General features: G+C 37.0%; 1 protein-coding gene, 2 long non-coding RNA genes and 1 pseudogene across 5 annotated transcripts in view; 2 read left to right on the forward strand and 2 right to left on the reverse strand.

Annotated features, from left to right (window-relative positions):
* Positions 1 to 221, reverse strand: part of LOC148742767 (uncharacterized) — a 4,180-nt pseudogene extending 3,959 nt beyond the window's left edge. The window contains exon 1 of the transcript XR_015996547.1: positions 1 to 221. This exon is cut by the window's left edge and continues 425 nt beyond it. The product of XR_015996547.1 is annotated as an uncharacterized LOC148742767 (transcript).
* Positions 1 to 10,948, forward strand: part of LOC111330326 (uncharacterized) — an 11,906-nt gene extending 958 nt beyond the window's left edge. Inside the window, exons 1-7 of one of the 2 annotated variants that reach the window (XM_022935163.2) lie at positions 3,147 to 3,598; positions 4,451 to 4,713; positions 5,105 to 5,219; positions 6,659 to 6,772; positions 7,281 to 7,462; positions 8,616 to 8,949; positions 9,551 to 10,948. In XM_022935163.2, coding sequence (XP_022790898.2) covers positions 3,478 to 3,598; positions 4,451 to 4,713; positions 5,105 to 5,219; positions 6,659 to 6,772; positions 7,281 to 7,462; positions 8,616 to 8,949; positions 9,551 to 9,594 — 1,173 coding nt within the window. In that variant the 5' untranslated portion in view covers positions 3,147 to 3,477 and the 3' untranslated portion in view covers positions 9,595 to 10,948. Of the gene's footprint in view, positions 1 to 3,146; positions 3,599 to 4,450; positions 4,714 to 5,104; positions 5,220 to 6,658; positions 6,773 to 7,280; positions 7,463 to 8,615; positions 8,950 to 9,550 lie in introns of those variants that run through there. The other variant, XM_022935167.2, reaches the window with a different exon arrangement.
* On the reverse strand, positions 550 to 1,701 carry LOC148742768 (uncharacterized). The gene is made up of 2 exons (XR_016001015.1): positions 1,553 to 1,701; positions 550 to 1,261 (listed from the first exon to the last, which is right to left on the reverse strand). It is a non-coding gene; the product is annotated as an uncharacterized LOC148742768 (long non-coding RNA).
* A 1,457-nt stretch (positions 10,949 to 12,405) lies between the features above and the next one.
* Positions 12,406 to 14,960, forward strand: LOC148742769 (uncharacterized). Its single transcript, XR_016001013.1, has 2 exons — positions 12,406 to 13,121; positions 13,518 to 14,960. It is a non-coding gene; the product is annotated as an uncharacterized LOC148742769 (long non-coding RNA).
* The last annotated feature ends 1,152 nt before the right edge of the window (positions 14,961 to 16,112 follow it).

Below are 16,112 nucleotides of genomic sequence, written 5' to 3' on the forward strand. Positions count from 1 at the left end.
TTCCTGGTATTTATATATGCTATTTGTTCAGCTTCTGCTGATCCACATCTTGCCAGGATGTAAACTTGTGGCCGTTCTATGAGCGACTGTATATCAACATTTCCTTTTCCTTGGTCTTCCGTTTCTTTATTTGTGAAGTAAAGTGCCTCATTGTACACAGCATTCACAGTCAATAACAGATACCCATGGTTTAAAAGGGTCGAGTTGTCTGCCCTTGCAAAATGGTTTCCTAGCTTTCTAGGATTCCTAGGAATTTCCTAGGAATTTCTTAGGAGTAAGTGGAATTTTCCTAAAAACATTTAAGCTCTCTAGAGGTGTGAACAAACATTACTAGGTTCCTAAGAATTTCCTAAGAAATTCCTAGGAATGATTACAGGTAGAATTTACATAAAAAAAATAGATTCTTGATCCTTGGGAAATTCTTAGGAATTTAATAGGAAAAATTATTTTTTAAAATAAAACCTTAATTTTTAAGAATTATACTTATGAGTTTAGTTTTTGAGAGAAAAGTGCCATTTTAGATGTTTAAAAAAGTCACTACTTGCAATATACCACAATTTTTTTTTATATTGTGTTATAATTTATAACTCATTAATTTTACAGCAGATATTCTTGAAGCTTATACAATTTCCAATAAAACATTAATTTTTTACCCTTCAATTGTATATCACAATAAATTGAAATAAAAATTTACTGCAGTAAAGAATACAAGCAGAAAACTAAATCAAATCCAATTCAAGTGGGATTTTCAATCCATGTGTTTGGTGCTCCAGTCAGATAATAAAAAGTGCTATACTGCAAGGACAGCGACTCTGACCACACTGAAATACAAAGTTATATCAACCTGAGGCTTCCCTGAAAAATGGTTTATCACAATGTGTAAGATTCAGCCAACATAGTTCTGCACTGTATCCTGATTTATTCCAATTCTATGGTGAATTCTAAATACTTTCCATTTACAGTAAACTTAAGTTCGATATAGATAGTATCAAGTATCAATTTATTTGCCAGATTAGAATATTTTATACAAAAAGCTTAAGAACATATCTTTACTTAGATATTATGACAAGGAAGTCTTATTTGAAGCGATGGGAAATTTCAAATCTGGCATATTGAGACTTAAAAAGTTATATTTTCGTATATCTAACCACAGACACCATTAAAGTTTGAAAATCTTATTATAGCATGATTTCTGGAATTGCCATTTAGAAGCATAATCTTCTCCAAAATTTCAGTGACACTCTTTGCTTTCAGGTCAGACCTAAAACATTGAGAATAAGAAATATTAATGCGATGCTTCTTTTCAAAAAGTGCTAGAGGAATAAAAGAATAGGTGTAGGTTCAGAAGGAACAGTTGAGGAAGAGAGGATTTTGAAACTAATTTCGTAAGCTTAATTGCCATTTTTATAAAAGAATTGCTTATCAATTCTATAGTTCTTCCGTACTGGTTTTGAAACTTACAAGCATCATTGACAAAAATGTAAGCTTGAAGTGCATTGAGACATCGTAAAATGCGCCATATAAGCTTAAGCACTAAATTACATTTTCTTACCCGGTCCAACAGAGCACATGTGAGCGCATTTGAGTTTCCATTGTCTGTTGGCGTCAGAGAACACGTTTACAAGCCGTACATTCCTACTTCTCTTGGCCTTTAAGTTTAACTACTTTGTAAATTTGATGTTCATTCCCATCCATGGTTCATACTAGCGAACATGAGTTCGAAAGCCTTGGAAAAGTCGGTGTTAGTTTGGGTAAACAACGACAATTTATCTTGTTTTTTTCTCTGGAAATGCGTTTATTCTTACTTGTGTCTTGGATAATGACTTTAACTACAAAAATGATGATATTTTGATGAGCCTTTAGGATTGTTTAAGACCCGCTGCACTTTATTTCGGCTTTCAGAGTGGTAAAATCCGTCAAACAGTCTGGAACAGTTAACTTTCAGTGAAGAAACTTCTGAGAAACTCTCTTCGTCCGACATTTTAATCATAAGCAACCAGGCCAGCTACGACTGTTTTGTGGTCTCTGATTGGTCGTTTCATTACCGTGGCAACGAAGAAGTAGCCCCCAGTGATCAAAATTCAGAACTTTCTCGGTCAAGATGGTGTTGAAAACTGCCGACCAAAAATGGCGGATGAGCAACACTTTTTCGTTTTGGTACCACTTTTTCGCGTGGTTTATTCAAACTGTTTACTCTTGATGGGTGGAGACAAACCTGCCCTTCATATCTATGCTCGGACTTTGTTGATATTATCGATCTAACCTACAAAAAAGATCCAGTGTATGCTCGTATAAACTGTACTCGAAATGTAAGCCTGAATAATTTTTTTCAAACGTTTTATTCTGCTAAGGTCCGGGCCCAGCATTTTAGTTCAAACCTTTCCTATTTAATGTCTGTATTTGGGTTAAGGGTAGGCACACGAAAAAGTGGTGCCATTTCGCTTCAGACTTTCTTATCGCTCGGTCAAGTGACATTATCACGTGAAAATAGCATTATTTTGTTCCTTTTCGTTCAAGGATTCACCTGCTCAAATTTCATTGAAATTCGTTAAACTTTGAAATAGTTATGGTAGAATTATAAAAATACGGCTATTTCAGGGTTGTGAGCCATGCCTTAATTTTCTTAAGTTAAAGAACTAAGTCATAGGATCTAGACGACTTTACAACCTGTATTTGTTAGCCAGAAGATTGGCCGAGACCTCAAATTGCGAGAAGCTAAGCCGCCGATTGTGAACCAACAGTGCCTTGTTTACAAATCTCAATGTGACCTGTGCGATGCAGGTTATGTTGGTTTCACACGCCGTCATTTACACCAACGTATTGAAGAACATAAAAACTCCTCTTCGTCAATTGGCAAACATTTTCGCGACAAACATTCTTTGACTCCAAAGGATCTTACAAAGAACTTTAGCACCTTAATGAACTGCGCGAACAAATTTGACTGTCTCGTCTGTGAGATGTTTTTTATTCACAAGCTAAGACCTGCTCTCAATATACAGTCTGATTCAATTCGCGCTAAGGTTTTTAATTAGCTTTTTACTAGCACTTTCTTTGTAGTTTTATTGTTTGTTAACACCTGCAAAAATGTTTTTATATTTCATACGTGTATATATACATATATTTACTGTATTTCATTCCATTCACTTGACAATGACCGAAGCACGGTCGAAATGTCGTGTTTTACCGTTCATTTTTATCGTCAAAAGTTTTAAGAAACCCTTGCTTATATGATCAGACTTTATATCTGATAGAGCAAGGTTCAATGATGGAAAATTTAGAAATAAAGAAATAATGCTAATTTTTAGGAGTGTTAATTATGATGTTATGGTTGAGAAAGTTGAATTAATTCAGCTACAAAGGAAGAATATATATTATTCCACCAGCATGATACATTTAATTAAGGGGAAGCTCTTATGAGAAAAACATGTCATCTCCATAACTGCAACACGACAATTCTTCTCGTTTTTTCAAGTTTCAATGCTGCCTTCGTTATTCTTTGGAACTTCCTTTCGTGAGATGAACATTTTAAGCCCGTCAAAAGTTATGGTGATTTTGCACCTGTTTGTTGTTTTTGCGCTATCGCTCGCAGTTAATAGAGGTAGGTCAAACAGTGGTAAAAATTCCTACTCAGTAAATCTTTTCCGGTACCTTCACGATTACTGATGAAGTTTCCATACGTAATAATCTATTCAATCGTAACCTTATCAAGAGAGATGGCCAAGTCGACGGCGTTTTAGCTAAATACATCTATGAGACATCCTCAAGGTATTTCCTCAGTCTTGCAAAATAAACAACATGTCTTCGTTTGATTCAAGTACCAGCAAAATTATCATCTTATTTTGGCAAAAAATAGCCAATACTGAATAGCAGAATCAAGTAACGCCTTTTCCAGTCCGGGAGAAAAGAGAAATATAGTATTACTAATTTTCTTTTTTAACGAAAATTTTTCAAATAACATTTACAGTCAAAATTTTCGCCCAAGTGATAAACAACGGGGTTATTTTAAGTAAGAAAAAAGACTTCGGTTTTCTGAGATGTTACAAAAAAAAAATTGGGAGTCTTGAATATTTGTTCAAGATGCCCGTAAGGGTATTCGGGCGATCGACATCTGACTTTCTGTCTCCGATATTGGCTAAGGGAGACTCTTGCCTTAACGACAGCTCCTTTGTTATAAAAATTAATTTAACATCGTTGTTTCAATCCTCTGGCTCTCCAAAAAGTAACCCTGTAAGTTCTCTACTAAGCATTGACAAAACAACCTTTTACACCAAATTAATTTAGGTTAATTTCTTACACCAAATAACTTGATTGGTATAAAGGAACCGAAGAACTTGGTTTAAGCAATACGAGGTAATTACCAGGTCTGGAGCTGCGGGAGATAAAAATTATTTTCTAAAATGTTGATTAGCTACGGGTAATGATTGGTTGTTCTCACGTTTACGTATTATAGCAAATTCAGATGAGTGCAGAGACATTCGATTCAACCCAGACAACAAAGACAAGTATTTACGTAATCACATAATCAAAGCCGTGCCAGTTGAAAATAAAATGATCTGCGAACTGATTTGCTATAGAGACCCCGATTGTGTGTCTTACAACTATGGACCAGTTCTGAGTGAGAATCCTTTATGTGAACTGAATAACAGCACACATTTACAAGCCTTGAGCGAGAATTTCATAAACAGAAACGGCTACAGCTACCGAGGAATTGAGGTTAGTTTCTTGCGTTACAACCTCATGTAATATGGGAAATGTTACCACAGAGGAATGGTAGCCATGTTTTGACATGATTACTACAGCTCTTTTAATTAGGTAATTTTAAGGTACCCATCGGATACCAGTTTGGAAGAAATTAGATGTGTCGGACGTACGTGGTGCATACAACAGACTCTGTGCATGTTCATTGTTAATTCCCTAAATGTTGGAGACCAGGTGAATTCTTGGTGAGGTTTAATGCTTTCTTGAAATAATGAATCTGATGACCTCTTTTCAAAATTATAAGGATGATTATAATAGTAATAAGAGTAATGAGGATAATCATAAGAACTGCGCGTGAGCCCATTAAGACGGAAAGGCACTGATTCTTTTTTTTTTTTCATCAAAGAACCCTTGTGGAAACAGCCCATGTCAGAGTAATTCAATTTGCCAAGCTGGGTTTACTTCAAAAGGATACCGCTGTGTCTGTCCAAGAGGATTTGGAGGAGAGAATTGTGAACAAGGTATTCTAAGTTTTTTTTTTTTTTGTCAAGTAATGCGGATATTCCTGCCTTCTTATGCCTCTTGGTATTGGTAGAAAATTTCCGAAACTCTCTCAAGTCATTGATTGCATGTTTAAATATTTCACTTGTGTACAACTAAAAACCTCCTTTTCACTTCTTAACAAGTAACGATTTTTTATCAATTTTTTTCATCATTACCAGTAACTTATATAAAACTACCATGACATATAATAAAACCCCTCCTATGCAATCGTCATTGTTACTTAGCGACAATAAAGAGGTACAAATATAAAACCCCTGGAAATGATATGGGTTTTAAGACCCTTGGTTGAAAGGAAGGGGATTCACGAACGGCGATTGGTATCAACATCTGCGCGCAGGCTCCCTAGATGTAACATTTTACCATCGCTATAAACAACTGGGCAAAGGTTTAACAGGGATGTGACATTGTAAGTTCAATATCAACATCTGGGCACAGAATACACACTGTATATAAGAGTTTGCGATCAACACAGACTTCTGGCCGTAAGATATTACGATCAGTATCAACATCTGAGTAGAGCCGGTCATGCAAGACACATTGATTAAAACCCCTGGATCTAAGGAACAACGAACAATTTCAACATCTGGCCGATCCGTTTCGCGGCTTGAGCAATCCTTAACCCATTAGCATGTTGCTGTCTGTCAAAAATCGTGCCATTATAATTTAAATAACTAGATGTGAATATTAGAAGTTTCAACCAAGAGTTACAGTGTTACGACTTGTAGTGAGGAAGTCATTCGTGCCATCCTATCGTGATTATAATTATTTAAAAGCTTTACTCAAAAATTATTCGAATTTAATGAAAAGAATGAGAATGCTCCTTAAAGTCTCTATTCACCCTCAGAGGTTTAAATATATTTCGATTCTTTGCGTTATCAGGATTAATCTCCAAAAATATTTTTTTTGATTGATTAAATATTTACCGAGATAAGCCGCCTCAAAGTTCGTACCTTGACCACGCCCTTTTGATTTGGCCGAGCTAAGTTAATACTGGTAACTAAAAGTCCCTCATGACGTCACAGCGAGAATGTCTTTGGATCGATGTGCCTGCATTCACTTGAATATGCCTTTAGACGAATCTGGTGTATTTGAGCAACCAGCGCCCACGCAACGAGTCGGCATTTTCACATCATTTTACAGCAATAGACAAATGTTCTTAAACAAGAAGTTAACATTCGTTCTTGCTGTGACGTCACTCGGCCAATTAATTCTCTCCCGGCCAAATCAAAAGGGCGTGGCCAAATGACGAACTTTGAGGCCGCACATCTCGGTAAATATTTAATCAATCATAAAATTAATAACAGGGATCAGACTAATACAGCAGAGAGACCTGCAGATCACTGCATCGTGTGCAGGGATTCTTATAATTATCCTTTGTACCGTTTTATTTTTCCAGTCATTCTGCCTCAGAACTGTTCTGAGGCCCCAAAGGAAACGGGAGTCTACAAAATTTCTAATCATGGATCAGACCCATTCCCAGTGTACTGCGATCAAACAAGTGATGGAGGGGGTACGTCAAACTAAACAAGATAATCTTAATGAGGTTAACCGTTAGACTTAAAAAAGCCCAAAATTCAGTCTTTAGGGAAAACAATTGGCAAATTGAAGTCGTTAATCATAAAAAATATGAATCTTAACTGCGTAAGCATTCTGAACCGTAAACCGACAATTGTCAAAAACTTAAAATGTTACTCGTAAAAGCCATCACCCATATGAGACCCTCGAATAGGCGTCATCAGTAGTTTCCAAATAAGTAGTTGTTTTCAGAGGTGGCTTTCTCCCTCGTCAAGAAATGCCCTCTGACTTAAAATTTAAAATGAAGGTTCATGTCTTATTTATTTTCTATTTTTCTTTTTGCGATAGAATTGCAGTCAATTGAAAAACTGTTTCTAAAGTTTTGCAGAAGAAACAAATGATTTTCACAACCTTGGACTATTTCTTAGAGTTTTGCTTTCCTTTTTTTGTTTTGTTATTTTTTTGTTTTTGTTTGTTTGTTTTTTTTTTAATTCTATTTTAAGGTTGGACGATGATATTCAAATACATTGGAGGTATTTCTTCTTCACCGACTGGTAAAGCGTTATGGAATTCATCCGACACATTATCAGAAAATATTACCGCTGCTTTAGATACCACCGCAACCTACCAAGGTCATTACAAAAACCGTCTCATTCAAAGTTGGCAAACTTTTAACCCTCAAGAGGTAAGTCCGTAAAATATTTCCTTCACAGATGGTTAGGTTAAATGAAACTTCTTTACAAAGTACTCATGCAATTTTAACACACTTCCCTAGAAATGACCTGGAAAAATTAACTTAGTTAAATTTTTTAGGAAGCAACCAATGTATTAGGCTGAGGTTTCCACTTCGCCTCGAGAGCTTTTAATGCATTAGAGATGATTAGAACCGGGGGTAGTAGTAGCTACGGCAGAATTATACCAGAACCAAGGCGATATAATAGCTTCCAGTTCAAAACTTTGTTTTCTCGTGTTTACATAGTCGTAATTTGAATATATCAACAGAGTTGAAATGGCTGAGTTATAAAAGGCTGAGTTATGAAATGGCAGAGTTATAAAAGCTGACCTTTCGAGCGTTAGCCCTTCGTCGGAGCGAATAGAGTTATGCAATGTAATCTATTGCATAACTTGCACTTATTGCGAAAAGATTTACATCGGCGAAACAGGCGGAAGACTAGGTGACCGATTCCGAGAACACCTTCGCGACGTGGAGAGGAATGACAAGGACACATCGAAACTAGTCGCTAGACATTTTACTTTACCTAACCATTCTAAGCAACACATGGCAATCTGCAGTCTTTCCTTACACTTAGGTAGCACGGAAAGCCGGAAAACTCTTGAATAAAAGCTCATCTTTCAAACCGGCACTCTAAATCCCACAGGTATCAACGAACGCTTTTCATTCCACTAATTGATTCGTGTTTTTCTCGTTGCCATGTTCCCACCAATCACGTAGCCCCTTTTTCTGCGTTTAAAAGCATACACAACCCACAATTCCTCTATTCGCTCCGACGAAGGGCTAACGCTCGAAACGTCAGCTTTTATAATCGTAAAGGTGGCCAATTTACCATTTCAACTTTGTTGATATATTCAAATGATTTCGTTACCCCCACCGACGCAGCCCCAAACAGTTTCTTTAGAAACTACCAGCCTTTTTACATAGTCATGTCATGTGTCATACAAAGAATTGATGAAATGTTAGAATTCTTCAAAATGTGTTTGGGAAAGACAACAAGGGCTTGAAAAACAATTCCTCCAACTGTCCGATTTAACGATTCTATATACGCATGTACGTATCTATCAGTATGTAGATAACAGATAATTTTCTTGCGTGACTTTAGGTTCGTGTAGTAATTTACACGAATGGAACAGAAGTTATGCATATGAAGTTCAATGGCAGAGGGACAACTAACCTTGACTGGTTTTCACAAAATAATCTATTTCAATCACCATGGACGGATCTTAAGAACGCGACAAACATTTTTATCTTTCGCATTCATGGTGCCGCGGCGCGCAGCTTTGAAATTGCAGCTTACCACAAAGGATGCCCTCGTGATACTGGGTGGTTTTTGATCACGGGACCTCACTGTCCCTATGAGAAATCTCACCCTCAGGCTATACCGGGAATTCTGTACAGCAAGAAAACTCACAAAATTACATGGAATAACAACCAAGGTAAAAATTGCTTTAATAACTCTTGTGATATCTCTGTTATTGTTATGGTTTGTTTGCTATCAAAACAGAGAAATAACAAGAGATTTCTTAGACAAACCCTCTCGTATGGTTTCCTCGCCATTTGTTCATTGTTTAAATTAAAAAAGCATTGAAGAACTATTTCCTTTTTTCGTTTTTGGTAGCCTTACGTTAAACCTATTCAGTCGACCCTTTCTCGGATTACTCGGAAATTTCCTTTACTTCTCCATAAATCAGGGATTCAACAGTGACAGTTCAGGACGCCCTTTTTTCCTTCTAAGTGTCAGAAATAATTGATGAAAACAGTTAAAGACTGGGGCAAAATCGCAGTTGGAAATTGAAAGGAAAAATGTAAAAATTGTTAGTCATCTAAAATATAACCTTTCCGGTGATTACAAGAAAAAAAAAAAAGCTGTTTTCATTCGGGAAAGATAACTTTTATCGACTCTTCATTTGTCTTCTTCTTCATTCATCTGTAAAAACTGAATGAGATATTATGGCAATCGTTTATTTATTAAGATTTCACTTAATAATTTACTATGCATTATTTATAATAACATCTTTATTCTTTTTATTTCTCAAGCTGACGTCGGAGGCGCTGAGGTTCTGATTGTGTATGTACGTTAAAGACCAAGGAGGCCACTGAGTCAATGACTAAAGTAAAACATTTCCCGAAATTTGGGACAACATGGCGGAGGCGGTTCTCGTGTCACAAGCAAAATGGCGCCGAAACAGTATAAGAAAATGTATGGGAAAAGATTGTTTTTTCAAATTAGCTGTCTAATAATGGGATATTCTTTCGCTGCGTAGTTGGAAATGCAGCCTGGAAATGCCTGCGTAGTTGGAAATGCAGCGTCCTTCGCTGCGAAAAAGAAATACTCAAATTCAAGCCTACCTTTTCCAAAGGGATAAGAGTAGACTCATAATTCTGACTCCATTTTCCCATACAAACTCTTAAAATCTGCTTCGACAAGATGTAACAATTCTTTTGTCGTGGGAACAACCTTGTGATGATTCGAAATTGCATAGTTCGATATGTATTCTGAAGAAGTTTGCTCAACTAAATCACTCGTAAACGGTCGAATATGTTGGCCCACAAATTTTCCTTGAGCCGGGAGACTCTTCGTATTTTTACAGAGCTCAAAAGCCCAATACGCCACTTTTAAATACCCCAATTTTAGGAGGGAAGAACACGAAAGATACAAGTCCCTGTAGCTGCACAATTTGGTCGCCATTTTCCTTGTTTTCACGTCTCCTTTCGCTTTCTGAGATAGTAAAGTACCAGGCCTCTCTCTGACGGGGTTTTACGAAAATAGAAAGTCACATGTTTACTTCACTTCTACTGCCGCCATATTGAACTTCCGCTGCCGCCATACTTTTAGTAAGATGCTTTATTGTTCATCTGTATGGTCAAATACCACACTCCAGAATATAAACAGATTACAATCTATTCAAAATTTTGCTAGTAAGATCGTAGCAAACTCTAGGAAGTTCGACCATGTAACACCTTTGCTTCGTGAGCTAAATTGGCTTCCTGTTAAAGAACAATTATTTTATAGAGACTCCGTTCTTACCTTTAAATGTCAGAACGGTCTTGCGCCTCAATACTTAACGAGTAAGCTTACCAAGCGATCAAATATACATACTCGTAACACTCGTACGCGGAACTCTTTGCAGATTCCGCTATACAGAACGGCTATTGGCCAGCGCACTTTTTCCTATAGAGGGGCCAACATATGGACTAACTTGCATAAAGAACTTAGGCAAAATGCCTCATTGGCATCTTTCAAGCGCGCTCTGCAAGACACACTATTTATGCAAAAATTTTATAAGCTGTAGAACTTGGTGGAATACTATCTTAAATTCTGACCACGAGTTTTATCGTTATTTATGTTTTTATAAATTGTAAAAAGTTTGTAAATAGTTTCTGAAGTACCTCACGAGGATGTCACTATTAAAGATTGAATTGTCTGTGATACGATACACCGCTGACACTTCGTAACGGGCTCGAAATGTCCCCAATTTCTGGTGATGAATTCTGCTCTGACTTACCACAAATCACGGAGAATACTGGACTATCGCCTATGTGGTAAACGCCATATACCTGAAGCCAAAAACGAAGCTAGAAAAGATGCATTCAAAGATCCAAACCGAACTGATTGAATATGATACTCATCAAACAAGGCCTTAAAACTCGAAAGTTACCGAAATCCATACGCACTTGCCAAAGAACTGCAGGAACTTGGAGGGATCGAAGTGCTTGACTGGTAACTGAATGGTCTTCGATAAGAACTGGCTCATGGCTTCCGAAAACGCTTATCCTTAATCGCTCTCCTCTCTGCGAGTGAAAATTCTCTTTTCTTCCCCAGAGTTTGGCGCAAGTTCGTCCAATAGATGTTCGTTGATCGTAAGCCAACCAAACCCGTTCTCAGCAGCTAGCTTTAGGCCCTCTATTCTTTACGCTACTAAAGCAGTACCTTTTTCCAGGTTATATCTTGCTCTCTCCAAGGAACTACTTTTCAGGTCGTTCGAAGCGTCATCCAACTCAGATCGAGGACTTGTGACTTATGATCAAGTCGCTGTTGGTTTCCCTTCCGCCTGCACTAATGTAGAGTTCTCGCGACAACCCTTCTTCACAACTTGATCAACTGTAGCCGAGCACCGCTACTTTCGGAAAAACTGTATGACTTCTTGTTGGAAAAAATTGTACCATAAAAGGTAAATAAACAAAACTCCTGACTGCGATTGGCTGAAAAGTAAACAGGAAGTTAAGTGAACCCAATCTCCTTTCATTTTAACAACTCCAAAGCATGTTTCTAAGACTTTTGAGTCATGTCTGTCGCTTTGATCTGTTTACTCTCACTGGAGTTGTGCTCAATGATACCAGAGATTGTCTGGTCACATGGTTAGTTTTTCAAGAACGCTCTGTGATAAGATGAAATCTGAGAAATGGATTATTTTACTACTAATATAAAAGAGGGCGCAAACGATAGGAAATAGCTGTGATCTCATCGTTATTGTCTTTGCAAAGCTACAGACGACGGCTTTTAAATTCTCTGATTAAACTGAATTTAATCTTGTTTCAGCTTGTTTACATTTATTACTGTTTATTGTTTGACATCATGATGATGTGTTTCATAAACTGTTGAAGAGAAAGAGAAGTGTGGTGCAATTAGATCGCACTGTATAAGAAATCAAAAAAATTTGAGATAAGTTAGCGAAGAGTTCATCCAGACATTTCTGTTTTTATCTTTTACAGTGGGAGGATAGTATATCGTAACAAGTTTAGAGAACTTGTGGGCCCCTTGTGTACCTTGTTCACTCATTGAAAGAATTTTATGATGAACTTTTATGATGAACTTGTGGGCCCCTTGTGTACCACCTTATTTACTCATTGAAATACTTTTATGATGACTTTAATGATGAACTTTTATTTGTCATTCACCGAGAATAGTTTTACGAGGCGTACTATCAGTAAAAAATTCAACTTGCACAGACAAATGAAGGAATCAACCAAAGTGGCAATTATTCCACTTTACGGGACTTAAAGCCACTTGATCAGCACCATAGGAAAGCCTTGTAAAAACAATTGAGATAAGCCTAAACGTACATGGTATAATTTGGAATTAAAATACAATTGCGCTAACGGATGTCTCGTAACCCGAGTAAGGTATTTATGACAAAAAGTTCAACAGTTCTTTTCCCAACATATAACATGCTATGTACATCATCTTTGTGAAAAAAAGGTGAAAAGAAAAAGTTTTGAAGCTGACTTTGGGTACAAATTCAGGTAATTCCAGCCGGTGAGTAACATTTGCATTCGCGTTTTTCAGCCTCAAAGAGAACTGTTAATTAATGGCGGGTGTTTGAATCCAGAGCCGAGTTATGAATTCTCTAAACAAATAATGTTTTCATAAACTACTTCAATCACCATAGACTGATCTTAAGAACGCGGTAAACATTTATCCCTTTCGCATTAATGGCCATCACGGGACACGCAACTTTCTCATTACAGCTTTCTACAAAAAGTACCCCTAATGTTGCTGGGTGGTTTTTGATCACGGAACCTTACTGTGACTGGGAGAGATTTCACTCTGCACCGCGAATTCAGTACAGCAAGGAAACTCTCAATATCACATGGAATAACAACAAAGGTAAAATTTGCTATAAGAAATCTAGGAGTATCTCTGTTAATGCTTTTGTTTGTTTGCTATCAAAACAGGTAAATACGAAGAGATTTTCTGAAGAAACCCTATCGAATGGTTTCCTTGCCATTCGTTCATTGTTTTCAGTAAAGCAGCACTGAATAACATTACTTTTCTCTTTTTTTTTTTGGTGTAATAGCCGAAGGTTGAACTGATCCAGTCGACCCTTTCTTGGATTACTCAGCACTTTCCTTTGTTTATCCATAAAAAGGGTGTTCAATAGGGGCCTCGTTGATTTTCACTGCGTCCGGTCTGTACTGGCGACCTCGGTCAAGATTCTCCCATACAGACCTCCCGCTCGGTTAATAAGAACTAAGTAAATATTTTTTGTTTTCCTTTCTCAAGCTGACTTCGGAAGCGCTGAAGTTATGACTGTGTATCTACGTTGAAGACCAAGGATACCTGACAATGAATAATCTGAATATTGAAGTGTTGTGAAGTAGAATTTCTGCTCTCAAATACTCAAATAAGTAATATGACTGCTACTACAAATCGAGGAGAATACTGGAAAATCGCCTGTGTGGTGAACGCCATATATGCGACGCAAAAAACAAAGCTAGTAAAGGTGTGATTAAAGATTCAAACCGAAGAAGAAATAAATATCATACTCATCTTTAGACAGGGACCTAAACCGCGAAAGTTGCCGAAAGCACTGGGCGCTAACCTGCCGACGAGTTGGAGGAACTTAGAGGGATCTGGTAACTGGATGGTGTTCGAGAAAGACTGGCTCTTTGCTTCCAACGACGATTATCTTTAATCGCTTTTCTCTTCGCTCTCCTAATTCTACCCGAAACATTTTCTTAGCAGAAAGAGCGCTTGATTAACAGATGAATCGAGATGGATCCAACATGGGTGCACCATCTCCTGCTGCGTCCGTGGAGCGAGATGCTGGAAGTTCGTTCATATTAAAATGAACTCCCTGCAGGGAGGCTTTCATAGACCCGAAGGACGAACACTCAATTACGCAAAACCTTTTTATCATTATTAAAGTAACTTAACACCTAAGAGACATACAAAATCACCCCCTAATGAACACAAGGTTGCAAAAGTTCGATTACGGTGGGTACGTGTAAATTAGCAACAGTTATAGATTTAAACTTCCAGCCTCTTATGAGAAAAACTGGCCAAAAGAAAGGAGTTTAAACGCTGAGGTATTATGTAGAACTTATATTGCGCTAATATCAAGAAAAAATATTTAAATGTTCGTCGCATTTATTCTGGTTCAGCAGAACTGCACCATAAAAGGTAAACAGAAACATCTCCCGACTGCTATTGGCTGAAAAGAAAACAGAAAGTTAATTAAAGCTACTCTCATGCTAAGCTTAACTGGGAAGCAATCATTTTAACAACTCTAAAGCAGGTGTCTATATGACTTTGAGTCATGTCTGTCACTCGGATCTGTTTTCTCTTACTGGAGCTGTGCTCAGTGATACCAGAGGTTGTCTGGTCACAAGGTTAGTTATTCAAGCATGTTCTAAGACAAGTGAAAACTGATTATCTCACCGCTTACATAAAAGATTGCGCAGGTGACAAGAAATAGAACTATGATCTCATCGTTATATTGTATTTTCAATATTTTCTGTAAAGTTACAAAGGACGGCTTTTGAGTTCTATAAAGTAATTGAATTTAATCCTTTTGCTTTAGCTTGTTTGCATTTACTATAATTTAGTATAAACAGTTTACGCAACATTATGTGTTGCGTAAACTGTTTATGAGAAAAAAGGGTGCGGTGCGATTAAATCGCATTGTATAAGAAATCACAAAAATATGAGGAAAATTAGCAAAGAGCACATCCAGACATTTCTGTTTTATCTTTTACAGTGGGAGGATAGTATATCGTCAAAATTTTAGAGAACTCGTTGGCTCCTAGTGTGCTACCTCGCTTGCTTATTGAAAGAGAAGAAACAAAGCCGTTAATTACCGGCACTAGTAATTGCAGCTAGAACCGGGTTGAAAATTCCCTAAACAAAGGATGTCTTTTATAAACGAAAAAGCACTTAATAAGATACCTGCAACAAAAAACGAAATCTACATAATCGTGTTTTCATCTTATGATAGTACTTGCCACAAAAAAAAAAAAAAACAAAAGCAAAAAAACTTTATTCAACAAAATTAGGAAAGCCTTGACGTTTTTCATTTTTTCACCACAACGTATGACTTCTTTTAAGAACGTGTCCACGTGAGATCCAAGCAATATCAAAATTTGAGTCTACATAGTACCCTCCAGAGTTTCATACTATTTTGTGTACATAATCGTATTAGTCCAAGTTAAAAGCCTGCCAAATATTTTTCCCAAAGTCCGAACAGTTCAGGAGATACAGTGGTTCGAGTGAAATGACACACAGTTTTAAGTAAAATCATGAAAAATTGGTCCATGAAGCTTAAAACGTGCTCAGAGACTATTGGGTGCAGATGTAATTAAGAATCTTTGCCAATTTCAAATGAATAGTATACTCATTCGAATCAACTAAATTTGAAGAAGATGCGATAACTACGTTCGAAAATATTAATGTTTTACGAAGACCTTTAAAAATCGAGATTTTTCCTGATTCGAATTTCTACTGAAAATCGCTTAAAATATCTTGGATGCGGCCGTGTCTTTGCTCAAAATTACTCCATTTCCATAAATTTTATTTGTTTAGGAGTATATAGAGGTGATAATATCTGTGTGAAGTTACGTAGGTATTACCCTGCGAAACAGATATTTTGTATCGGCATTTCGCTCACTACCACGGGCTAATGACAAATGGAGACTATGACCGTGGTCTGTTGACATCTGGTTAAACATGTCACTAATTCTGGTGAAGACATTTTGGGCTCATATTATATTTGAATGCACAATATTAGGTTTATAAATGTACCTGATGAAATAAATCCAATTTAGAGTGCTAGTAAAGGTACACTTGCCAAGCCTGGTGTACGGGGGAAACTACCGGCCG

The sequence above is a fragment of the Stylophora pistillata genome, chromosome 1, assembly GCF_964205215.1.
Source record: "Stylophora pistillata chromosome 1, jaStyPist1.2, whole genome shotgun sequence".
In the NCBI taxonomy this organism is placed as follows: domain Eukaryota; kingdom Metazoa; phylum Cnidaria; class Anthozoa; order Scleractinia; family Pocilloporidae; genus Stylophora; species Stylophora pistillata.